Source organism: Gekko japonicus, unplaced genomic scaffold (assembly GCF_001447785.1).
Source record: "Gekko japonicus isolate JY-2015 unplaced genomic scaffold, Gekko_japonicus_V1.1 scaffold153, whole genome shotgun sequence".
NCBI lineage: Eukaryota > Metazoa > Chordata > Lepidosauria > Squamata > Gekkonidae > Gekko > Gekko japonicus.
This window is the reverse complement of record NW_015175360.1, coordinates 782,534-807,149: the sequence shown is the minus strand read 5'-3', so window position 1 is coordinate 807,149 and position 24,616 is coordinate 782,534. Positions and strand designations below refer to the sequence as shown.

The following is a 24,616-nucleotide window of genomic DNA, read 5'->3' as shown; positions in this document are numbered from 1 at the left end:
ACAGGCTGCATTCATGATGTCACTTCCGTCACCAGAAGGAAAACCAGGCTGTGCCTCAACCTGGCATGTTGCCATGGTCTCATGTGCACTCCTCTCTTCCTCTTTTCTTCCCCCCATCCCCTTATTTCTTGCATGGAGAATTCCAGTGAGGAACTCAGCCTTGGATCCTGTGTCTTCCTTCCTCTTACACAGGGCAGTCCTGCATTGCAGAGAGTGATCTTCTGGTTGTAGATGCTTTCTGCTTATACAAGACACAGCATCTTGAATGAGAAGAAAGCACCGAATGCCGGAGAAGCACACTTTGTAGTGGAGGACTCTCCTGCGCAAATGGAAAGGAAGGATAGGACCTGAGCCTAGTCGTTTCCAAGACGTACAAATGTTGACATATTGGCTAACCAGAGCTACTCCCCTGCCCCCCCCAAATTCTAGACCAGATGTTTTAATGCAATTAAAGGCTTTTTTCTTTTGAATTGAAAGCCTGAGATTCTCTGCTTCCGATTCCAGTCCAAGTGTTTTGAGCTTTCACATGTGCACGGTCTGCACATTCCCTTCAGTGTCAAGGCAGTTCCATAATGGGAATGGATGCACAAACGCAGCTGCCCCCACCTTTGAGGGGAAGAGCTAAGGTCTTGCACAAAACCTAGCCATGCAAGTAGGGCCTTCTCCGAGGTAGCAGCCAGATGCTGATACTTACTCTTCAGTTTTGTTTGACAATCTGGCAATCTTTCAATGGCAGCTAAAGTTGTTTTGGTTGACAGTTGCTTGCTTGATGTTTCTCTAAATGAATTATTGTTCCTTGTGTTCCATGATTTTTAATTTTTGCTGCTTGTATACTGTCAGCTGCTTTAGAGATCTGCATTGATGGAAGGCAGGATAACCATTTTACAATAATAAATGTTGGATCTCAGAACCATGCATGGAATCTTTAGTTACTGGGTCATAGTATGCATTTATCTATCCCTCTGAACTAGTAGTCAGTTAGGGTGTGCACAGAAAGAGGCCTGTGGGGGTGGGCAGAGGTATGTCTTCAGGGCTTGATTGTAGGCTTTCATGGCTGCTTGATTTGACAGTAGCCATCCAGCTCTCTATACTGGAAATCCGGAGCACTGTCATCTTGGTTACCTCTTTTTATTTAATATTGAGTTGACGTTTATGAGCGTCATATATTCAAATACATTTTGACAAGTTGTGATGCTTCAGATTAACCATTGTTGGGAGCTTAGTTGAAAATCCCATGTTCGCTATGTGATGTAGTCGGTCACTTTTGGAAACCATTGTTGTGTAGTTTGTTACAGCTGGATGTAAATATTAACATTTAACTTGGGAGCTTAGTTGAAAATCCCATGTTCGTTAGGTGATGTAGTCGGTCACTTTAGGAAACCATTGTTGTGTAGAACTTGTTACAGCTGGATGTAGATATCAAAATTTAATATTAAGTAAACAGAGGTTGTATAAATGAGCTTGTAAGGGGTATCTGTAAAAGGAGTGACTGGGCACTATGTTTAAAAAAAGGTCCATTCTCTCATCTTCATAGGAAGCATGTGTTGCTTGTTCAATGCCACCTAAATTCTAAACTGTTTTTAAGAAAATGTAAATCCCTTTAAAATAGTCAGAGTTGTCATTTTATTCATGATGCGTGTTGAGATCATTATAGCAAACAGATTTTGTAAACTTTGCAGAACTTTGATAATGGGGCCTTTTAAAAAAATAAATAATTCAGGACTGACGCTAAAGTACAAGACGTTACTGGCATCCAACTAGCAATTTAAATGTCCTGTTTTAAAATGTCATGCTTCTGTGTGTCTTCAGATGTAGGTGAAAGGGCTGATCTATACTTGGAAGGAAAAGACCAGTTGGGAGGTTGGTTTCAGTCTTCTCTCTTGACTAGCGTGGCAACCCGAAAAAAGGCACCTTATAAGTAAGTCAGTGTTTCTGGAGCAGAGCCTTAATGGGAAGCAATTAATCTTGGGCAACAACAGCAGTAAGAACTGTTTATACTGAATCCGTTATGAAAAATTACATTTCTTGGAGGTCTTTGTTTTAGGACTCTTGTGGTTCATGGATTTACTCTTGGTGAAAAAGGAGAAAAGATGTCAAAATCAATTGGAAACGTGGTAGACCCAGATGTGGTTATCAATGGAGGCAATGTAAGTAGTAGTAGTAGAAGAAGAAGAGATTGGATTTATACCCTGCCTTTCACTACCGGAAGGAGTCTCAGAGCGACTTATTTATATTATTTATTTATTTATTTTTGAGATTTATATCCCGCCCTACCCATACGGCCCAGGGCGGCAATCCCTTACAATCCCTTTCCCTTCCCCCCCCCCCAGACAGACACCCTGTGAGGTGGGTGGGGCTGAGAGAGCTCTCTTGAGAACTGCCCTTGAGAGAACAGCTCTGAAAGAACTTTTGACTGACCCAAGGTCACACCAGTAGCTGCATGTGAAGGAGTGGGGAATCAAACCCGGTTCTTCCAGATTAGAGTCTGCACTATTAACCACTACACCAAACTAATTACATGGCTGTGGTTCCAGTCCAAAGACATGATCCATTAGTCCCTGAAGTATGTCAATGATAAGTGCCACAAATATCTGCTGGTTACCACTGGTTACTGCCTTGAAGGCAGCTTCTCAGCTCAGCCTACCCCCAGTTTGTCACGGACAGAAGAACTGCTTGAAAGGCTATTTAAATTCCAGCATGAACAACTGCAATCTGTTGCCTTTTCAGGTTTAGTGGTTTGTGACAAGATGCTGGTTTTAATGGCAAAGTTATCTCCCTGGCCCAGGCAGCCCTAGAAGGAGTGCAGTTGCCCTGGGTGAAGCACTTGGCCAACCCCAAGCAATACCAGCTTTCCTGATTCATGATGTTTGGGAGCCCTAGCACTCTGCAAAGGGGGTGGGTGGGGTTGGACACAATCTGCCAAGAACTTTACCTGCCTAACCTTGTTGAAGTGAATGGTGCCTGGGGAAGAGTGCTCATGTTTGCCATTCAGGAGGTTGTTTGGGAGAATGCCCCAAGATCCTTTTGGAGAAACACTGAGGTATTAACTGTTCCCCACAACAGGGAATCCTGAATTTGATCAATTTTCTGTATACAGGACTTATGCCATGGTAGTGCCCCCCTCCCTTTAGGGAATTCCCCTCTCCCTGAAAATTCCAGTTGCCTTCTTATTTAAAAAAAAAAAATAACTGGTAAGTCCTTTTTTATCCCAGCATTTCAAAATAGATAAAATAACATCCAGGCATTGCTTCATTAGAACCTATGTCGATAACTTGTTAAATAGATGGGAAACAGTGGGCTGGATCCTATGAACTCCATACACATGGAGGTGGATGTTTCCCCTCTCAGTTGCTCCCACCACCAATGCTGGAGGTTGGGGAAGCCTCATTGACAGTATGCCATATGACATGGAAGGCTGCAGTAAGCAAGGGGAATTGGATGGAATCACCCACCTCTCTTCTGGGTGAACAGCCAGTTGAAATGAGCTAGAAGGCCACCGCTGTGATAGCCTTTTCTCTTCGGTACTGATGTTTATGCTGCTCATGACCACAGTCCTCTCTTGCCATCATAAATGGAGAAAATGTTTTATGGCTCCTTTACTTGGTTATCAGTGCTTGCTTTATTGGGCGGGTGGTTTTCAAGCTTGATGGCTTTATGCTCCACTTGAGCTCAGCTTGAATCTTTTGCTCCGTTGGGCGGATACCTATATGCCTGTCCTCCCTGTCCAGACATCACCCTGCCTTTTGGCTGTTTCAGTCATGTTTGATCTGCCCTCAGGTTTTCACCTGATCTCTAACACACAGATAATGCCTGTAAAGCAGACTTGGTAAGCTACTGGAGGCAGAGGAGATGAGAAGATGAATCAGTGGCTCACCCTCTTAATCCAGGTGCTCCTCTGTGTGTTACGTATATGGCCTTTTATGGTATGTGCTTAAAGAAATCCTTCATGGGATAAATTTAGGGACCTACCACGGTTACCGAAAGCTTTGGACTGCCCTCAAAGGAGGCAAAAACAATCAAAGTAGGCAATTCCAAGGAGCTTTCAGGAGCCTTGTTCTGTTTCGGATTATTGAGATGCATGTGAACTAATGAGTCATTGTTATACAGTAAGTATCAGGATTCTCTTTGAAACTGCTGTATTGCAGATAATGTTTGATAGTTGGGTTTTCTTCTTGGGGTTTATATCAGTTAGGCATAATGAGGAAGAGTGAATTCAGTGGTTGTTTTCTGTTGGTAAGTTACTTGTCCCAACAGAAGGGGGAGATGATCCTGCTGCAGATCAGCTCAGATGTTGTTCCTGAGAGTCCCAAGAGCACAAATTTGGGAAGCCAAATGAATTGTAGTGGGGTGGGGCTAAGCAGAAAGCAGCAACCTTTGGATTCAACCCAATGTCATTATCTCTCTAAGCGGAAATGTTTTAATATACATTACTAAGTTGATTGGAGGATCTATTCACTCAGCGGGGGGGGGGGGCATGTTTTATTGGAGCTGACCTTGCAAAGCAATATTTAAAATAATGATCAAACAGGAGGAGTCTGGCTACAGCTCATGCTGAGTGAAAATCAGTAAATTAACATTTTTTCTGGTGCCTGAAAGACTCTGTCCTGTACCAAAAGAAAGCAGTGTGTTGACTTGTTGCAGGCCTGCAGTTCTTATTGTAAGCAATGCTGTTAACCTCACTGCATCTAATTTTGCAAGAATGTTGGTTTTTGGGGATTTTTGGCCTTTCCTCACGCTTGAAACTGCATGATAGTACTTAAATCAGTGGGAGAGGATCAAAGAGCCTATTAAAATATCAACTACTGAAAGATAAAACTATACCATTGGAATCGTTCTTGGAATGCTTCAGAAGGCTTCTTGGCCTTTCAGTTATCGGACTTCAGTAACTGCGGAATGAATCCTGAGCAAGCCATTCACTGTGCTCTGGTCATGCAGCTGTGTTATAGGGATGACTAGTTACGTTTACTTTCCCCACTTCATTTACATTGGTGCTATTTCGGACAGTTTCCACCTAATTGGGGAAGGGGTACTCTGCTGGACTACTACTCATACATGCAAGGTGGTAGTTTTTTCACTCCCAATTCAGTAATTTGGGAGAGAAGAGGAAAAAAATCCACCAAACAACCACACATATATGAGCACTAGTTTACCTGTAGTTCATGTATAGCAGTGTTCACTCTCTCATTTGGAAACCAGATGTATTCACGTTGGTGTAATTTCAGACAAAAATCTTCCTACCGACACCATTGTCAGTATGCTTTGAAAAAGGTTTCCATTGTGAAAAAATGGGGCGTAAAAGTAAATGGATGACAATGTAATGCCATGAAAAATCGAGCTGTTCTCATGGATTTTGATGGAGCATGGAAAGGGACAACCTTGAGGTGTATACCTCAGCAGTAGTTGCTGTGTAGCAAAGGATCTCTCTCCATGTCTATGATAATATATCTAAAGCAAACTTCAAACAATCCTTACATCCTTTGTGTCATGACCCCAGGGGGTCTCCACCTTCCTCCGCCACCACCCTGGACTTATGGTCCCTCGAGAAGGCCCAAGGTACTTTCCCAAGCCCCTTCAAATGCCCTTTTACAGCCTAGAAACACGGGTGTGATTGACCCAGGCAGAGGAAAAAAACTTTAAACAGAAAGGGTTTATTAAAACATTACTGGGGCAGGGAAGACAAGACAAGGCAAGGTGCTTAAAAAGGGTATAACAGTGTGAAAAGGAAAAATAAACATAAACGAACGGAGCCCCCTGTTCTTACTTCCAGGCCCACAGCCTGCCTAGCACTCACTCTGTTTCCCCAGTGAGGGATCCTGTCCTCTCAGACCAGCCTTTTCCCCCTCAGTGACTCCATGAGAGGGAAAACCGCAGAGAGCCAGCAAGAATCCTCTCCTCACCGCACACAGGGTTTCTCTCAGTCCTTTCAGCTGAGATCTGCAAGAGGGGAGACCACCATTTTCCCCAGCTAACAGTTAAGACCCCTCTCCTCCCAGAATCTTCCTCTCTGATTGGCTATAGCCCGTTGCTAAGCCCCATGGGGACTGTAGGCTGTCTGCTCACTGCCATGCAGGTCTCTCCTAGGACCAGGCCGCACTAGGCCCTGCTCCCAGTCCTGCACAGATCATGACACTCTGTGTCATTGCCATCCTACCAGGTGCTGTAACTGTTTGGTTAGATTCTACCAAAGCATGCTGTTAGTGCTGGTACGTTTCCCCAGCACAAGGAGCCTCTTTGCATAGACAAAAGACCTTTCGTGCTGCAGGGAAGTGCTGTCATTAGTGGAGTGTTTGGTAGGACCTAACCCATTATGTTGTCTAAGGATTAGAGAATTAATATTGGCTTTCCATAAGCTCTGGTAACAATTAGCAGTCTATAAGTGGGAGGCCTGCAAGAACACAGGCATCTAATTTCATCTCCTACACTGTTTCCTTTTTCCCTTTCCTGAAAGCCCCCATAGCTTTTCCTGCTTCCTTCTTTCCTTCCCACTCACCAGCCAGCCCACTTTTATTTGATCCTTGGCCACCACCCTGGACTTATGGTCCCTCGAGAAGGCCCAAGGTACCTTCCCAAGCCCCTTCAAATGCCCTTTTACAGCCTAGAAACACAGGTGTGATTGACCCAGGCAGAGGAAAAAAACTTTAAACAGAAAGGGTTTATTAAAACATTACTGGGGCAGGGAAGACAAGACAAGGCAAGGTGCTTAAAAAGGGTATAACAGTGTGAAAAGGAAAAATAAACATAAACGAACGGAGCCCCCTGTTCTTACTTCCAGGCCCACAGCCTGCCTAGCACTCACTCTGTTTCCCCAGTGAGGGATCCTGTCCTCTCAGACCAGCCTTTTCCCCCTCAGTGACTCCATGAGAGGGAAAACCGCAGAGAGCCAGCAAGAATCCTCTCCTCACCGCACACAGGGTTTCTCTCAGTCCTTTCAGCTGAGATCTGCAAGAGGGGAGACCACCATTTTCCCCAGCTAACAGTTAAGACCCCTCTCCTCCCAGAATCTTCCTCTCTGATTGGCTATAGCCCGTTGCTAAGCCCCATGGGGACTGTAGGCTGTCTGCTCACTGCCATGCAGGTCTCTCCTAGGACCAGGCCGCACTAGGCCCTGCTCCCAGTCCTGCACAGATCATGACACTCTGTGTCATTGCCATCCTACCAGGTGCTGTAACTGTTTGGTTAGATTCTACCAAAGCATGCTGTTAGTGCTGGTACGTTTCCCCAGCACAAGGAGCCTCTTTGCATAGACAAAAGACCTTTCGTGCTGCAGGGAAGTGCTGTCATTAGTGGAGTGTTTGGTAGGACCTAACCCATTATGTTGTCTAAGGATTAGAGAATTAATATTGGCTTTCCATAAGCTCTGGTAACAATTAGCAGTCTATAAGTGGGAGGCCTGCAAGAACACAGGCATCTAATTTCATCTCCTACACTGTTTCCTTTTTCCCTTTCCTGAAAGCCCCCATAGCTTTTCCTGCTTCCTTCTTTCCTTCCCACTCACCAGCCAGCCCACTTTTATTTGATCCTTGTCGTCAGCTTTCTCTTCTTCCCTCCCCCTGGCAGCCTTCTCTCTGAAAAGTGTGGTCCAGTTGCGTGGCGCCAGCTAGGCTGGGCCCAGTTGCACAATGCAGAACTTGTGCCCCCTGGAAGTCCTTACATCACTTTCCCACACCTCTTGCCCTCCTCCTGGGAACTCCAGTATCCTCACCTTCCCTGCTTCCTTTTGTCCTTCCCACTTATCAACTAACCTACATTTTATCTGCTCCCTATATTCAGCTATATTGTTATTTCAAATATACTACACCTTTCTCCCCACTGGGAAACCAAACAAGCTTATAACATTCTCTTCTCCATTTTGTCTTCACAGCAACTGTGTGAAATAGGTTAGGCTGAAAGTGTATGACTGGCCCAAGGTCACTCTGAGGTTCCACATCAGAGTGGGCATTTGAATCTGGGTCTCCCAGATCCTAGTCTGAAGCTCTAGCCATTATACAGTGCTGGCTTTTGTAGGATGGCTGCTGTTGAACAGTAGCAACAAACCAAGCCTGGGTGGGTCATGCTGATTGCATGGCAGCAAATAGCCTGGTGGTTGCTGCCAGGGCTGGCCCCAATGATGCCTCCATCAAAGGCCAAAACTATCCTGGAAAGGGTCCTGCCTGTCCCCTTTGACAGTAGAAGCCAAGGCTTGAAGGCTGGTGATACTGTTGCGGTTGACTGGCAATGGCCACTGAGGGTCTTTGTTTCTTAAAGCTTCTATCGCTTTGGGGGGCTTTAACACCCACCTTTAAAAAAAAAAAGATTGCCAAAAGGTCTGTCTTGGCTGTCCATGGCCCCATCTCTAGACTTACGTACCCACAGATGGGGTCATGTTTAGAATTAGATATAGTGATGATGTATTTGAGGGAATGCATTTATTGCCAACTTAGGAGGCAACTTAAAATTGTGGTGGTCTGAGAATTTTGTAGTACTTGTCGTGGCCTTCATTGGGCAGTTTTACAGCATTAAAAGAGTGCCACATCTCATTGCTACACAGGACCACAGCGTAGACCCTCCATACGGTGCTGATATTCTACGCTGGTGGGTGGCTGAGTCAAATGTATTTACGGAAGTACTGATTGGACCAGCAGTGCTTAACTCTGCACGAGAGGACATCAACAAGGTAGGAAGCAAAACTGAATGATGCTGCCTCTTGACTAGAAGCCATTCCAGAATTAAAATGTTAGCTTTTGGAGTGCATAATTAAAAGTCTGGAGAACATGATCCAGAATTAAAATGTTAGCTTTTGGAGTGCTGTGCATAATTAAAAGTCTGGAGTACATGACTGGAAAGAATAGATTCAAATCGTGACTATTTAAAGGCTTTCCCCCCCTTGAATCACAACACTAGTGCATGCCTGGCTTGTATAACTTGATATCAAGGGATAACAGAATCTTTTCTAATATGGTTTGTCTTCAGCTGCTTGTTCATACTGTTTGTTGGTTTGCCAGATGTCTGCCTCGTTGTTCATACTGGGATTTAAATGAACAACATAAGGCTGCTATCAGAGTCCCTTGAAATCACCTTCTCTTCCCTCTCCCTTAACATCTGAAGCTATTCAGCTTGTGATTTTATCATGCTGAATGTTGGCATTCTGCTACTTTCAGGGGAGGGAAGCTATTAGCATAATGACACTGCATCATCTATGGAGCCTGTCTTAGCACTTCAGGGGGAAACAAGAGAGGGGGCTGCTACTTTTGGGCAACAGCCTCCATGCTTGCCTTAACATCTAGTTTCAGCCTGAGCTCTGGGCACCAGCCAAAGCTGTCATCCCTCATATTTGATGCTGTAATACACATGCCCAAAGCTTCATTTGGAGCTTTGAGGACAAGAGCCACAACATGTGGAGATTATGTAGCAACTCCTGATGTACACAGGAGTTAGGGAGTTTCCATAGGTGTCTTCTGGCAGTATGAATTGACTCTTTCCTTCTCAGTGGGTCATGGTAAGTCTTGTGATGCAAAAGAGCCTTGGGGAAGGGGCATGAAATCTAGAAATTGCTTTGGCCGCCTTGGCGATAAATCCAATGATATCAATAATGAACATAAAGCATAAATATTGTCAAATATAACCAATGTACAAAAATACATGTATTTATTACAATTCAGATAAAAGCAAATGTGGGCCCAAATAGTAGCCTCAAATCAAGATAAAATGATATGATTGTATGAAAAACCTTATGTGATCAAGACCATAGAATACTTTTGTAGAATTTGTAGAATACTTTTTTGTTTAATGCATATTACGTAATGGTTTGTTGACAGCTTCGGAATACACTCCGGTTTCTGTTGGGCAATCTGGCTGACTTCAATCCAGGGACGGAAGCAGTCCCCACTGCAGAGATGTATGTAATAGACCAGTACATGCTCCATTTGCTGCAGGGCTATGCAAACAAGGTAAGCAAAGAGAACTTGGTGGAGTTCCTAGGTGGTAGGGGTGTCAAGGTGTGAGCGTATAGGTCAGGGGTGGCCAAACTGCAGCTCGGGAGCTGCATGCAGCTCTTTCACAGTGTCTCATTTAATGTTAATAAAAAGCAAATTTGCATATTTTCCAATAAAAACATGTGTGTAATATTTGTTCATGTATCTTGCAGCTCTCAAACATCTGACATTTATTCTGTATATGGCTGTTATGTTAAGCAAGTTTGGCCACCCCTGGTATAGGTCATTGAACAATCAGATGCCAAGAGGTGTTATTTTGAAGTGACCTCCGATTATTTCTTATTGGCTTGTTGCATTTTGCTAAAACTGCAGGTGTAGTTGCAGGCTGGCATTTATTTTAATATCTACATGATTCTGCTTCAGATAGGTCACCTGAATATTTGGAAAGGTATCATCAATATGCTGGTAGCAGACAGCTCCTTTTTCAGGAGAGTTCAGTGAGACAGAAATTCTGAGTAGGTACCTGGAGACTGCAGTCTGGGTTGAAGGCCAATAAACAGAAGACTAATTCAGAAAAGACTAAAGCACTGTTTGTGAGCCATAATGCCAACAATGGATTAAGAAGACAAACTTATATGAGTTGCATTCCACATGAAAGAACGGGAGGTGCTATGAGGTCCGTTTGCTTTCAGTGAACTTTCAGATCTCATCTGTGGCACACAGTGCCTTTAAGTGAGCTTTGGCTGGTTTGACAGCTGTGTCCTTTCCTAGAAAAGCCAGATTTGGCCAGTTGTTATCCATGCTGTAATTATATCCTTTGAGACCAACATACTTGAAGGAGTGACATTATGAATGGTCCCTTATGAAGCTACCTGACCAGTGCAGTCATCTTTGGATGCCCCCGTTTCAGGTTGCCCTGCTTCTGAGATCAGGCAGGTGCTAGCCCACGAGAGGGCCTTCCCAGTTAGTGCCCCCAGAACTCTTGAGGGAGATTTCTTCTTCCTCCTTTTGCCTTGTTCCCATCTTCCACTGACAGTTGAAGGCTTTGTTTGGTGTCCCCTCAATTAGTCTTTCTTCCCAGTGTTTTAATTTTTATGCTTTTGTATGTACCTTTTAGCTCTGGTTTTAATTTTTAATTATTTTTGTTGATTTTAATGATTTGATCTTATAGATCTTATGTGTGTTTTAATACGTTAGCTCTCTTGGTGGTTGTTATGAGGGCGGAAGGGTGGGTATAAGTTTTGTAAAATAAATAATATCCAGATTTAGTTAATCCCAACACACTAGAAGTGATCTTTTGGTGACTTGCTTAGAATAGTTATTGCAGAATGTCTTAAGGACCCAGTCTGTCAGAGTATTGTAGATTTTGACTGGTTGTGGCCAGTGCTCCCTCTAAGCTGTGGAGTCTTGTGAGCAGAAATTCTACTTTGTGAGCTGCTGGCATTAAAGTTATGGCTGCTGCATAAAATTAGTTTGCTCTGGAGCCATCCTTCCTGAGACAAAAATGTGTGCACCAGAGGCTAACAAACTGTGAGCTAGCTCACACCAACTCAGCTTAGAGGGAACACTGCTTGTGGCTGTCCAGGATCTCAAGTAGAGGTCTTTCTCCTCACCTACTACCTGACCCTTTTTTCTAACTGGAGATACCTGTGACCGAACCTTGGAGCTTCATGGCTTGAACTGGAAAGGAATTCATGATCCAGGGCAGTGCAGACTTTTCTGACCTGCTGCATTTTTTTGCTCTTGCCAAGATTTCATGTTGACGGTACCCGTCATAACTATACAAGTCTGTGGGTTGCAGTATGGCACACTTGATTAATGGACATTTTTAGAAGAATAGTTATCTCCAGATCTGGTGTGATTTCAGATGTCTCCCTTCCTCTATCTTTTTACAGCTGTGTATTCTTTGCATTTCATCCCTCAGGTTACGAATGCATATAAGGAATATGACTATGGCAAAGTCATTCGATTACTGCAGGCCTTCCATTCAAGAGAGCTCTCCAGTTTTTACTTCAGTATAGTTAAAGACAGGTTGGTATAAGTAACACTCCCTGGTATTACTGTGTTAAGGAAACTTGTCTTTCTCATCTTCTGGTTACAGTAAAGAGTGCCTTCCATTCTAGTCCATGCAAGGAATTCTGCTTTTTTCAAAGTATGGAAACCCAATAGGCATACTGGGCTGTCATCATTATTGGTTTACAGTAAGTTCCCTAATTGTTCCAGCATTACCTTCTCCCTGATAGCTTTATTTATTTTAATATGTACAGCTCACATTTTTAGTCAAGCCCACTTTTCTTAAAGAGGTTGGATAGAGGTTTTCCCCCCTAAGGGGAAAGTCTATTGCTAAATTAGAAGTTTGAACACTTAGCCTTGTGACGGCTGGATAAACGTAAATATGTTGTGGTCCTTCTTTAAAATTGCATCCAGAAACTGGCAAGTGTCACATGTCTCCATTTTATTTCAGACTTTATTGTGAAGAAGAAAAAGATCTTAAACGTCGTTCCTGTCAAACAGCCTTAGCAGAGGTCTTCGACACACTGGTTCGTTCATTTGCCCCAATCCTTCCACATTTGGCTGAGGAGGTATTCCAGTACCTTCCCTATAGGAAAGGTGAGAAGCTTGTGTAATCATGAAATAAAATTTAGTTTCTGAAGCCCATGAAGTGATCGCTCTCCCAAAACTCTGCTGCATTTGGGGAAGGGAAGATAAAACTGACTGGACATATGCTACAATTTCTAATCCAAATGTGGTAAGTACTAGGCATCCTGGCTGTGAAGACCCATGCTGCTGAGCATGTGCAGAGTACTTTTTGGACCATCACCTTAGCAGTCATTTAGCCACTGATTGTACCTCTTCATTTGCTTATTATAAAGAGCCTCACAGTTATCTGGAGAACAACCTAGTACGTGTGACCAAAACATGATGTGTTTTGGATAGAGCACTTTAGTCTTAGTTTTGATGTTTTTATATGTTTTTATTTATGGCTAGACTAATGATCTGGCCTCTGTTAGCCGCCCTTAGCCCACTGGGGAGGGCATGATATAAGTGTAAAAATAAATAAATAAATAAAAATAAAATGTGGGTAGATGGAGTGTGAGACATCCCAAGCACACAGACTTAAAAGTAAAAAGCTAAAACCCTTCTGAAAATAGAAAAAGATTATATAAATACATGTACAAAAGTTAACTGTCTAACCTGATAGGGTCCCAAAAATTTACTTACATTTTAGACCCTCCCTGTTTGAAACGTTGTTCAAAGTGGAGTTGGGCATATGTGCTTCCTCAGAACAAAGCAGCAACCGGGAAGGCATTGGCAGGACATATCTGAGGGGTCCTTAAGAGCTGTCAGGGCGGAACCGACCTTACTTTCCCCCCACAACTAAAGAGATCCTGACTGCAGGCTTCCTGGATGTGGGTTAAAAGCTCTTAATTCAGTAAGGGAATGAACTAAATAGCTAGTTAGATGGGGAGAAAGCCAACAATCAAATACCTCCCTATGCAAGAATGGTACTGGCAGTTTTCACACCAGTGGAATGGTCTACCTGAAAAAAGGAAGTCCCTCAAGAGTTGTGTGATCTGTTTCAATGTAAACTGTCTTGAGATTTATGGATTTATAAATTAGTAGCCTCTGCTAGGAAAAAGGAAGTGTCACGTTTTTAGATCAGTAAATGGGTAGATTGCTAATCCTAAAAAGGGGGGTGGTGCTTAGCCTACTGACAAAATGGAGTTTGCCAGTCTGTTAAGAATAAGTAGATTTTTTAAAGTAATTGTTAAATCTTAATTCCCATAGTGTGCTGCAGCAAGAGTTTGAAAGCTGTTATAGAGCTTTTGGTGTTAACTCTCTCTTCTCCCCCCCCTTCCTTTGCAAGAGTCAGATAGTGTGTTTCGTTCTGGATGGATGAACACAAGTCCTGTATGGAAAAAACCAGGTCTTGAGGAAGCAGTGGAAGGAGCCTGTGCAATGCGAGATGCCTTCCTTGGTTCCATCGCAGGCAAAAATGCTTTGGAACATGAGGTGATCCTGGTAATTGAGCCTGGCTTGCTCTTTGAATTAATGGAGGTAAGTCTGAAAATCATCATCAGCATGGGCAGTCTGAACTGCAGCTACTGCTGATGTCTTGACTGTTCCTAAAAATTAAGAAAAGAGCTAACCCAACTAGATCGTCTACTGGCACAAGAGGGAAAGTAAGTGGTGATTTTGTCCAGTTCCCCTCCTCACTGCAGCCCCCTTACCATGTCCACATAGGTTCTCAGGGGTGCAAAGAGCCTTTCCTGACTCTTGTGCCAGTTCCAAGCAACACCTTGACATGGGAACAACATCCCTTCCCAGCACGAGGCCACACTGAGTTTCCCAAAGTTAGCTCATGGTTCAGACTGTTTGCCAGACTTGCCTTTGTAGTTTGTGTAATGCTTCCCCCCATCTCTGTACATTACAGCACTGGATGTTGAACTAAAACTGTAACACACCCTTAAGATATGAAATCTAGTCAATACATTGGTCAGCAGGAGGGGAAAAAAAACCTTGTCAGGGCTTTATCCTTCCAGTCTAGTTTGGAAGGCATTACCACGTAGCCTCCTGCTGTTGTCCCCTATGGTTTCATGAATGGCTCCCCCATACTTGTGACATAAAAACACTTCTGCCTTAGGCAAAACCCTACAGATGTATGGATGGTCTACAGCATGTCTAGACCATGTTCCCTTCTGTCTATGTGACATGAGGTTTTTGGTATGGAGGTTAGTGCCTACAAGAACTCCCACCATCCTCTTCGTGTCAGTTAAGAGCTAAAGACTCTCTTATAATGCATGAATATCAGGTGTGTGTTTGTGCGTACCACCATTTAACTTTTATGTAGCTGCTACACTTGCCTAAAACCTACTAAAAGTTGGGGCAGTTTGGTGTAATTTGCCATGACCTATTAATTTGTTTATTTTTCTAACTGTTTCACTGCCCCTCTTGTTGCTGTGTTATGCCAATAAAGGTTTATAGGTTTATGTATGTATGTATGTATGTACTAAAAGTACTGCTGTGAGTGTGTGGCTGAACTTTTCCCTTAGATTAGAACTTGCTAATACTAATGTTCATTCAGTAGCCGTGTTCCTTGCCCTTTTCTCCCATAAGCACAGAATGCTGCCACTGTTCCCTCCCCCTCCCCACAGAAAAATTAGCAGAATGTACTTGACATTAGCAACAGAACTGTCAGACTCCGACTCATTGTCATTGCAGAAGATTTTACAGTTCATCCGTTCTAATTCTTCCTCAGGTGCTACAACAGGAGGAGTCTTCCAGCACATCCCAGCTCAATGAAATAATGATGGCATCACAGACCTCTCTGCTGACAGAAGTACCTAGAGATGTGGCTGCTGAGGAAAACATCATAAAAGGGACATTTTTGATTAACTTGGAAGGTAAGTGTAAGTGGTGACAGCTTTCGCTTCGGGCTTTCTTTGCTGCAAATTATGCTTAATTGGATTCTCTCAACAGGTGGTGACATCCGAGAAGAGTCCTCGTATAAGGTGATAGTTCTACCAGCTGCCAAGTCAAAATGCCTCCGATGTCGCAAGTACACTGCTGATTCCCCAGAAACACCATGTGCACGCTGCATGGAAATCCTTGCTGGGAAGTGATGCACATTTTAAGAACCAATTGGACTAATGCAATGGCTAAAGTAGATGGACACATTTGCTAGATTCTCCTTTCTGGAAAACGGGAAGGGATGTAGAAATGTACATGGAGAAGGTATTTGCTACTCCTGTGAGGGACAGTGTTGATCTTTGAAAACAAACTTGTATATGCTCACACGTGTATACTTAATAAAGTGTTCATAAGAGATGCTCAGAGGTCCTTACTTTGTACACATTTCTTACTGCTTGCCCAGTACTAGCAGTTTAAAACTCTAAAAATCACTCTCTTACATATTTGGGAACAGAATTGTTCTTTGTTGTGAGCAAGGAATATTGTAACTAGGTTTTATCAAACCACTTATTCTGGGTGAGAGTAGCTCTAATGCTAGGCATGCATGGTTCAGAGTAGCAGAATGCAGTATTCTGTATGCTTCCTACTGACTGTACTTTGCTTCAGCCTCTCATTAGGGGTGTACATTCGGCTTCCCCAAGCTGGAAAAAATACTGAATAAATGCTTTATCATTATTTATTCAGTATTTCTAAACTGAATGCAAATTCAGGAAGTTTTTCAACTACTTAATAGTTTTCTGAATTTAATCAGCTTTTTCAGCTTTTGGGTAGTCAAATGCTGGCTTCCCTAGTCAATTTCACTCCCTGCTAGTCAGCTTTTAGGTTTAAGAGTGGTTGCTGATCTCATAATTAAGGTCTCACTAATATCGCTACTAATGAAAACTCAAGTTTGCTTTTTGCTAAAAGAAAACAAGCCATAAATTAACAGTTGCATTCCCCAAACATATAACACCAACAACTATAGTATAGAAAATCCTTTAATACATCACAGATTTGAGTCAATTCTATCCTTGCTTAACATGGCAGTTTTTACATTGACTTTGTAATCAGAACATCGCATGTTCACCCTAGTCCTAATTACACATTGTTTATATTTCCAAAGAGAGTCCCTTCACTATGATCTGATTAACTTCAAGAAAAAGCAGTGGGCAAGTGTAACCTACCCGAGGCCAGTCTCAGGCTAATCATTCCTCACTTCAGCTGGTTAGACTCTATAGTGTTCTTTACATGATTGCTAGCTTCATTTGAAGAGCATCATAGCTTCTACAGTGCTACCCTCCACAAATATTCAGAGCTTTCAGGCATCAACTGTGACTTTTTTAGCCTTCCAAGGTACAGATTAACACAGCAAATGAGATTAACAATCCTGACAATTTTAATATTTGAACAGCTGTAAGGGAAGCAGAAATTTCAGCACAGGATGTCTAGTGGACACAATTTACAATATTTTTACAGTAAGCTATACAGCAATGGGGGGGAGTTACAAAAGACACATGTTTATGTAGAACTTGATCATTAGATTCCTGATTGTTGTTCCATCAAAGGCAGCACGGTTCAGTATCTACATTAATGTTTAACACAGAGGCCTACCCAGCAGCCATTTCAAATCATCCAGTTAGATCTTAACATGATGCTGTGTGGGGTAGGCTCCTTGCCACGCCATTTCCCTTGTTAAACCAGAGGCTTTTCTAAGCAACATACATAAAATGCTGGGGTTGTGTTGGCTTCTGATTAACCTGTCTTAAGCAACACCTAATTTCATACCTTTAGCATATGAAACATTCTAACAAGTTAATTGCAGCAGCAAGAAAGCTGCTCTCAAACCTAAACTATTGCACAAGTGACTGCATTAGAAATAAATATTTAAGTGTATAGACAAATATACAAGAGACAGACTGCCCTCTCAGAAAGACAGAGCATCTCATCGGTACCACCTCCTAAAGCTGAAAACTTGTGTTAGTTCATAAAAATAACTTTGACTTTTTCCCTTCTGGACATTTCTGCTTCTGTATGTAAAAGACCCATGTGTTTAACTTTAAAACAATCAATGAAACTGGTACCATTGTCATCATGACATAGCTTCCACTGCCTCAATTAGATTCAATGCAACGCTGTACTGCCCATGGTTTTCGGGTAAGTGTTCTATCACTTTGTCAACAAGCTTTGCAGTTGTAGCGATTGGCACTTCTACATTCTTAAGATCCTGGGGGTCCTGCAGAAGAAGGAAAGGCACAGCCTTCAGGCATTCTCTTCTATAAGCCATTTTCAAATTTGTATTTGCTAAGCAACTTAAAATATTTGCGTCTATATCTTGGTGGAATATTGTTTCACATCCTCCAGACCGGGGTCCCCAACCTTTTTGAGCCTGTGGGCACCTTTGGAATTCTGACACAGGACGGTGCCTGTTGCCACAGGAGGCAGAGCCAGCCATAATATGGCTGCCACAGCTTACCTTCAGTCACACAGTGAAGATGCTTGTGGTGTGAGGGCCGCTGCATCGAAAGCAATATTTTTTTAAAAAAAAATCTGCACACCCAACCAAATCTCCAGTGGCCAATCAGAAGCCTTGCTGGGCGAAAGCCCCACCCGCTGTCTACAAACACTTCACGGGCACCAGAAAAGGTGTTGGAGGGTGCCATCATGGCACTCAAGGGCACCACATTGGGGACCCCCTTGCGCCAAATGATACACAGAGACCAACTGAACTCAGGTTGGAGATCCAATGGCTGGGGGGCAGCAAAGAGAGAAAACGAAAGGATTCCTGAAGACATGGCTTATTTCTCAGTACTCCTCCCAACAAATACTAGGAAAATGTGCTTTCTTGATGCATGCAAGAGATTCTCATGTACTCAGACCTGCACCAATGTAGTGTGGCATTTGCTGGCTAAAGAACAGTAGTCCCTTTACACAAAGTAGTCCAGATTTCTGGAGTGGTTTTTTTGGTGCCTGTATCTTTATTCCATTTGGATGAGTGGATACTGCCTTCTATACAGCTAAGAGCAAAGTGAGTTTTGCTACAGAAACAACATTTCCAGATGTAACATGCTTTTCTGGAAATGTGAACGGCACTGCATGGTGCCGACTGTGTGACTCTGTAAGTAACAAATGCTCAGTCCAGGAACCTGATTTGTGCCCAGTCAAAGGAACTCACCATAGCTTTAAGCCACGTGCAGAGTGTTGGAGGCAGCCTGGCAAGCAGCTCCATGCCTTCCTTAGTCTGAGTATGCAGTAAGGCGTAGGCCAGTCTCTGGCCTGTCAGCACCAGCAGCTGAGACGCAAGGACTTCTTTGTCATGTACTTGAAGAATAGCCTGAGTATTACAAGGCAGCAGAACCCCCCGGTCAAAGCTTGTTTTAACCCAGAGACGAAACCTTGCCTAAGCTCGCTTCCCAAGCTGCTTGCTTAAAACAGAAGCCCCCCCCTCCAAAAAAAAGTGATGTTGAATGAACTTCAGACCAGGCAGATGCCTGGGGCACGTGATAGTTGGCTTTGAATAGGACACTACACAGAACACATTCCAAAGCCTGATCCTTGGAGTGGAACTGTGTCAACACACTCTGGATCCACTGAGATCTGTTCATGCCAGAGAGACAGAAGAGGAGCAGCCACTGCGCCGGCCTGCCCAACCAACAAGAGCAACATTGAAGGGAGTGATTCCTCCCTTGAAGCAAAATTACTCCACTGCACTGTGAAGCCTAGAGGAACTGGCCTATGTTTCCAACTCCGAAAGAGAAGAGCTCTACTTTCCCCCCTTTAAAAAAAATTCAGCTCAAGTTTGGCTGTGTCCTAAAAATAATTTGAGCTGATGAAGGGCATACAGTGTATTCATCTGCCCCCTCTAGCTGCAAGTCTGTTGCTGCTCTAGAAAAACTGAGGCCATTACCACACCACCCTGCGATCTGTTTACCTCTTCCCCAAGATGATCCAAGCCATAGTTATAAAGCTCACACACATAGTGCCGCCTAACCACGTCCTCGTTGACCTGAAGATGCTGAGCCAAATCCACAGTCAGAGCTGGCCAATCTCTGTCTTTCACTGACAGGACTACTGACTCTTCTGGGCTGCCTTTGTTTTTCTGGGATGAAGACTGGGCTTGCACCACCGCAGTCAGCAGTTTGGTTAAGAACTGGTAAGGAAAACGAGATGAGCCTGTCAGCAGCCATTCAGTTTTACCAACACAGTGTTATCGGTTTCCCAAGAGGATTCAACTTACTTGATGTCGTGCAGATAACAGAGCTGGATCTACATCACCACTAGGCAGCAACTGAATTGAAGTGAGGTCTTTGAAAAAGGCATTTTTGACCTACACGAAGAACAAGAACAGAACAGACAATATCCATTTCAGTGATAAAGATGGCAGGATAAACACTGGAAAGATTTGGTTTTCCCTCTGTAGGCATTTCTAATCTCAGGACTGGCGTTCAAACTTTATGCGTGCTGGTAGGATGCAACTGGCCACATCTTCCATGCACATGTTTTATATAATTGCAGGTGTCTGAGGCCAAGAAAGGGGAGAGTACCATAAGCTTTGTACACGTATATTTAAATAAAGACATGCGTGGAAGATGTGGTCAGCTGCATCGTGCCAGCACACATGCATGGAGCAAACCACATATAATTGTCACATGTAAGTTACGTGCAAATTGAAAGGAGCTCTCTGAGATGGGAAGCAGCCCAGACAGCTGTGGAGAATGCCACAAGTGCCATCCACAGGGCTTCCAAGCATACAGCACAGTTGTTGATCTTCTAGCTTATGCTCCTTGCACCGTATCAGATGCTGCTCTGAAGGGAAATGGGGGCCTCAGGAATAGCTTTTCAGAAGGCACAGGGGACTGATACAAATCAGAACAGTTTCACAAACCTCCTTCTGTATAGGTGGTGGCTTGGATTCAAACTTGTGTCTTCAACAACCCATCCATGTACTAAATGTCTGTAGTTTATTAGCTTAGGTATTTGTCAGAAGGCAAGACAGGACTAAGTTATTGCTTATAACAAGTCTTCTACAAGCATACCTTACTATCAAAAAGAGAGAGGGGCTTCACATTCTTGAGTGAAAACTTCATGATCCCATACAGGACTGTGCAGAGCACAGACTGGTGCTCCACAAGAGGGTAATGGATGTGTTTCTGCTCCAAGGCTAATTCCACCAGTGAAATCTGGCCTTCAACAGACGCCCAAGCATCTTCTGTGTCCAGCACAGGAAGCGGCATTTCATCACTCCGTACATCAGCCTGGGGTGACCAAGTAAAGCAGGGCTTTAATGGAAACACATTTAATTTGCAGAGAGACTCCATTTTTAATCGTTAAAAAATGCTAAACCAGGACTAAAAAAAAAACCTAGCCTGCAAAAATATTAAATGCTCCGAATGAAATGAAAATAAATTCTCTGAAAGCTATCTTTTTAGTAAAAAAATTCATTGATACTCCCTTATGAAACTTTCTTCCCAAAGGGAGAAGTTTACAGTGCAAACTGCCCAAGTATATCATCAGGAGAAATTCTGAATAAGTAGAGGAGCGTGCAGTAGTACCTCCAGGAGTGTCTGAAGAAGATCTGAGCAACAGCCAAGGAGAGACGTCACGGCAGCGTCACTCATCCCGATGTCCTGCTTGAGAAAGAGCTGTTAGCCTGTGCAGAGTGATTTCTCCTGAACACATTTTAAAAACATTTTTGTAGCAAGAGCTGTTAGGTTCGATGCCAAAATATACTCCTGAACAATGAGAACCCAGTAACTGGGAAAACTCCTAAAATATTCCGAAACATCAGTTAAATATATCCCTCATTCCGCAATGTTCTTAAGAGATGAAACTCTAGAAACAAGGAAATCTGTGCCTTAGGCCAGCATTCCCCTCCCCCCTTCAAACTGGTGGTTAAATTTGGCTTGGAGGGCCAGGTTAATCAACGGTGCTTATCACTGGCCAGGCTAAAGAGGATGCACTACAACTTCGGATGATGTTGACTGAAGCTTTGAGACATGTGGTGGGATTGTAAACGGGCAAAACGGTGTATAAGAACTAGATATGAACTGGAAGGGTTCTCTTGCCCTGAACGCAGCGAAAACACCTCAGGCCTCCCTTCCAGGACTAAGATCTCACTCCAAGTCTCTCATCTCAGGTTATCATCAGATCAGTCATACATTTCTTCAATAAAGAATTAAAAAAATTACTTGCCCTTCTGCACAATCTGTCCTTCGGTGCTTTCCCAACCTATTACAGAAATTTTTCTCTTGTTAAGTCTAATAATCCATTTAGTAAAAGTTAATGAACTCAGTGCCTTCCTGTGCTCCCATCAACGACTAGTTTCTCTCTTATCCACACGAACCCTGTGAGCACTCATTTCCCACAAAATAGATGAATGAGAGGAAATATTCCATCAGGTTAATCCTGAAAGCTTTTTCCCCTTCCCAAGGCTAAGCACTGCTCCATAACACAAACAATGGCAGTTCATTGATTAGATCCACTACACCAGGCCAGTGACTTATAAGAGCACCCCCAAAAGGGTACGACTTGAAGATACTGGAAGTACAAGTATCAATCCCAGCCAAAGCGCCAGGGTGAGACCAGCCAGTGCCCCTTGCCATTGTTCAGTGCTTACCCAGGTGAAGGGGCACACTCTCTTGCACACTTTTTTCACAACAGTTTATTCACATGCAAGCTTATAAAGACTGAATCAATCAAAACTACTACATGTGACACAAGAAATCTGGGATCAGATCTATTCTTTTTATTTTTACTTTAAGTCAGGCACCTGCAGGGGGAGGTCCCAATTTGTTTGCAGTAATGGTGCTGAAGGAGGGCAGCTCTCTTTTACTATGGTTCTAACAACAGCTGTAACTTATAGAGGGGAAACAGCACAGGAGAAAAGGATACTGCTCCAGTCAAATTCAGAGCCCCACACCAAGTAAAAACAGAAACACAAAGGCATTCTAAGCATGGATCTCCTGGATCACCTGCAGCTTGACTTTTAAGATTTCCTCTACAGGGTGACACTCCTAGCTCAAAATGTCAATTTAAAAATGCCAGGCCTCAATCTTTTCTCCACCTGACAAAAATAAATGGGAAATTCTAACATTTACCTTATCCATTAGGTAGGTAGCAGCAGAGAGCCTTTTCACTATGAATGTGTTCCACATCATTAGAGCAATTCCTGAAACAAGAACATGACTTTAAAAGGTCAAGTAGCCTGGGATGTCAAAAAAATGAGTTTTTATTACTCATCTCTGAAAAATGGGTCAACTTGTTAAAATATATTTTTTTTTTAAAGATATTTTTAGCGGCATAACTTATCTATGTGGCTTCACACGCACGAACCAGGATTTTTGATAATAGCTGAGAACCAGAAAGAGTTCACAAGGACTGGTTTAGATACTGTTTTGCTATATCAGGGTGAAATCAGGAGAAGGCCTCAGGAGTGTAACTTCTATCTCTCCCACTGATTTCCCAGGCCAGGATGACGTGCAGGATCGTCCCAGGAGGTTTTGGTTTGGTGGTGGGGGGCTACTTTCTAATGGCAGTGACGAGAATGGGAGCAGGAAAGAAACAAGCAAACCCCAGGGTCTGCTTCCAAGCTCATTCATGGTAGAATCTGAGGCACACAACAGTCTCTAAAGAGACCCTGGACAAGAAACTTTTGTTAAGCCAGTTTTTCCCCCTGAGGTTTAGACTTCAGGTCCATTCCTCTTCGAAGCGGAGTCTGTTTTCAGATGATGTCAGTGTGGGTTGGCCGTTACTAAAAAAAATCCCCACATAGATGGCAGGTTGACATTAACGGAAAGGCAACGTTCTCCTGCACAGGCGCTTTATACTCACCGTGCTGAACATGAGCATTCTCAATGCATCTGAGATGATCTATAGACCTGGTGAGAAAGTGTGCTTCCTTGTATAAAAGGATTAAGGAGAAAGCGTTAAGATCAGTCCGTGCAATAAGAGAAACATGCTAAAAACTGCTGCCCCAAAGCAAATTATTAAATACTTCTCCACTCCCGACTTTGAGGAGAAACGTTTTTTGCTCTCCCCCCCGACGAGGGACGAGTGTGGGGGGGGGGGGGGCGGCGGCAAGCAAGCAAGCGAGAAAGGAAATGAATGCCTAGCAATGGGTAAATCATTTCTCCCCTTGGTTGGCCTATGTGTTTCTTATTTCCCCTCCACCCCCTTGGGTTGTGCACACATCCATGTTTATATTATTCCCCCTTTAGCTTCGTGTGTGCATGTTTTATCCCTCCTTTACACCTCCTCTTGGGCTTCTTTGGGGTTTTTTTGTGCTTTATCCCCCCCTCCCTCACAGATTCTTCTGTTTTACATTCCCAGTCCCCTCTTTCCTGCTCATGTGTGTGGGGACGTGGTTGGCTTCACCTCCTGTGCCAACTTGTAGCCAGTTCTGCCTCCTGCAACATACACTTTGGGATGACACACACCCCCTCAAAATTCCAAAGGTGTTCAGAAATGTTGGTGACCCCTGCTGTAGGGTAATGGGGGAGAGAGTCTTGGCAGTATGTATGCTGTCAGCTATTCTGACAAAAATCACAGTGCCTCTATTGTATACATACAAATGCAATTTCATCCTGCTGTTTGCAACAGAAATAAAGGTAGATGCCAGACTGAAAGGCTAGAAAATGACATCTGCAGTAAAATAATGTTCAAAAATGTAATCGATAAAAAAAGCTTTTTCTTCCTAAATTCTCCATCTCTAATCTGAAATCAACATTGTTTCACAGTATGGGATTCACTGCCACAGGAGGTGGCGGTGGCTACAAGCGTGGACAGCTTCAAGAGGGAGCTGGATAAACATATGGAGCAGAGATCCATAAGTGGCTATTAGCCACAAGGTATAGATAGGAACTCTCAGTCTGGGGCAAGGGATGCTCTGTGTTCTTGGTGCTTGGGGGGGGGGCAGTGGGAGGGCTTCTAGTGTCCTGGCCCCACTGGTGGACCTCCTGATGCCACCTGGTATTTTTGGCCACTGTGTGACAGAGTGTTGGACTAGATGGGCCATTGGCCTGATCCAACATTGGCTTCACTTTATGTTCTTAGTATTCACCTGGACCTCCACAACTACACAGACAACATAGGAAGGGGGAGATATAAGAAATGAAAATGTCCCATTACCTCTGGGTATTTGTTCCATTGCACAACATACTCCCAACAACAATGCGCATGGAGTACACCCAGCTCCAGGCTGCAAGGAAACTGCTGACATGCTAAAAGCAGCAATTCTAGAAAGCAAGTGAGACAAGATC

The 24,616-nt window shown here is 43.4% G+C and overlaps 2 protein-coding genes across 3 annotated transcripts in view; one reads left to right on the top strand and one right to left on the bottom strand.

Annotated features, from left to right (window-relative positions):
- IARS2 (isoleucyl-tRNA synthetase 2, mitochondrial) overlaps positions 1 to 15,702 on the top strand; it is a 54,839-nt gene extending 39,137 nt beyond the window's left edge. Inside the window, exons 15-23 of one of the 2 annotated variants that reach the window (XM_015425362.1) lie at positions 1,810 to 1,918; positions 2,045 to 2,147; positions 8,528 to 8,653; positions 9,795 to 9,926; positions 11,836 to 11,942; positions 12,376 to 12,521; positions 13,786 to 13,970; positions 15,172 to 15,316; positions 15,393 to 15,702. In XM_015425362.1, coding sequence (XP_015280848.1) covers positions 1,810 to 1,918; positions 2,045 to 2,147; positions 8,528 to 8,653; positions 9,795 to 9,926; positions 11,836 to 11,942; positions 12,376 to 12,521; positions 13,786 to 13,970; positions 15,172 to 15,316; positions 15,393 to 15,535 — 1,196 coding nt within the window. In that variant the 3' untranslated portion in view covers positions 15,536 to 15,702. Of the gene's footprint in view, positions 1 to 1,809; positions 1,919 to 2,044; positions 2,148 to 8,527; positions 8,654 to 9,794; positions 9,927 to 11,835; positions 11,943 to 12,375; positions 12,522 to 13,779; positions 13,971 to 15,171; positions 15,317 to 15,392 lie in introns of both variants that reach the window. The other variant, XM_015425361.1, reaches the window with a different exon arrangement.
- Positions 15,703 to 16,400: 698 nt separating this feature from the next.
- RAB3GAP2 (RAB3 GTPase activating non-catalytic protein subunit 2) overlaps positions 16,401 to 24,616 on the bottom strand; it is a 58,307-nt gene continuing 50,091 nt past the window's right edge. Inside the window, exons 26-35 of the mRNA XM_015425360.1 lie at positions 24,486 to 24,592; positions 23,190 to 23,256; positions 22,457 to 22,527; positions 21,552 to 21,587; positions 20,912 to 20,986; positions 20,396 to 20,614; positions 19,597 to 19,686; positions 19,291 to 19,509; positions 18,535 to 18,693; positions 16,401 to 17,595 (exon numbers count right to left, since the gene is read on the bottom strand). Coding sequence (XP_015280846.1) covers positions 17,452 to 17,595; positions 18,535 to 18,693; positions 19,291 to 19,509; positions 19,597 to 19,686; positions 20,396 to 20,614; positions 20,912 to 20,986; positions 21,552 to 21,587; positions 22,457 to 22,527; positions 23,190 to 23,256; positions 24,486 to 24,592 — 1,187 coding nt within the window. The 3' untranslated portion in view covers positions 16,401 to 17,451. The remainder of the gene's footprint in view (positions 17,596 to 18,534; positions 18,694 to 19,290; positions 19,510 to 19,596; positions 19,687 to 20,395; positions 20,615 to 20,911; positions 20,987 to 21,551; positions 21,588 to 22,456; positions 22,528 to 23,189; positions 23,257 to 24,485; positions 24,593 to 24,616) is intronic.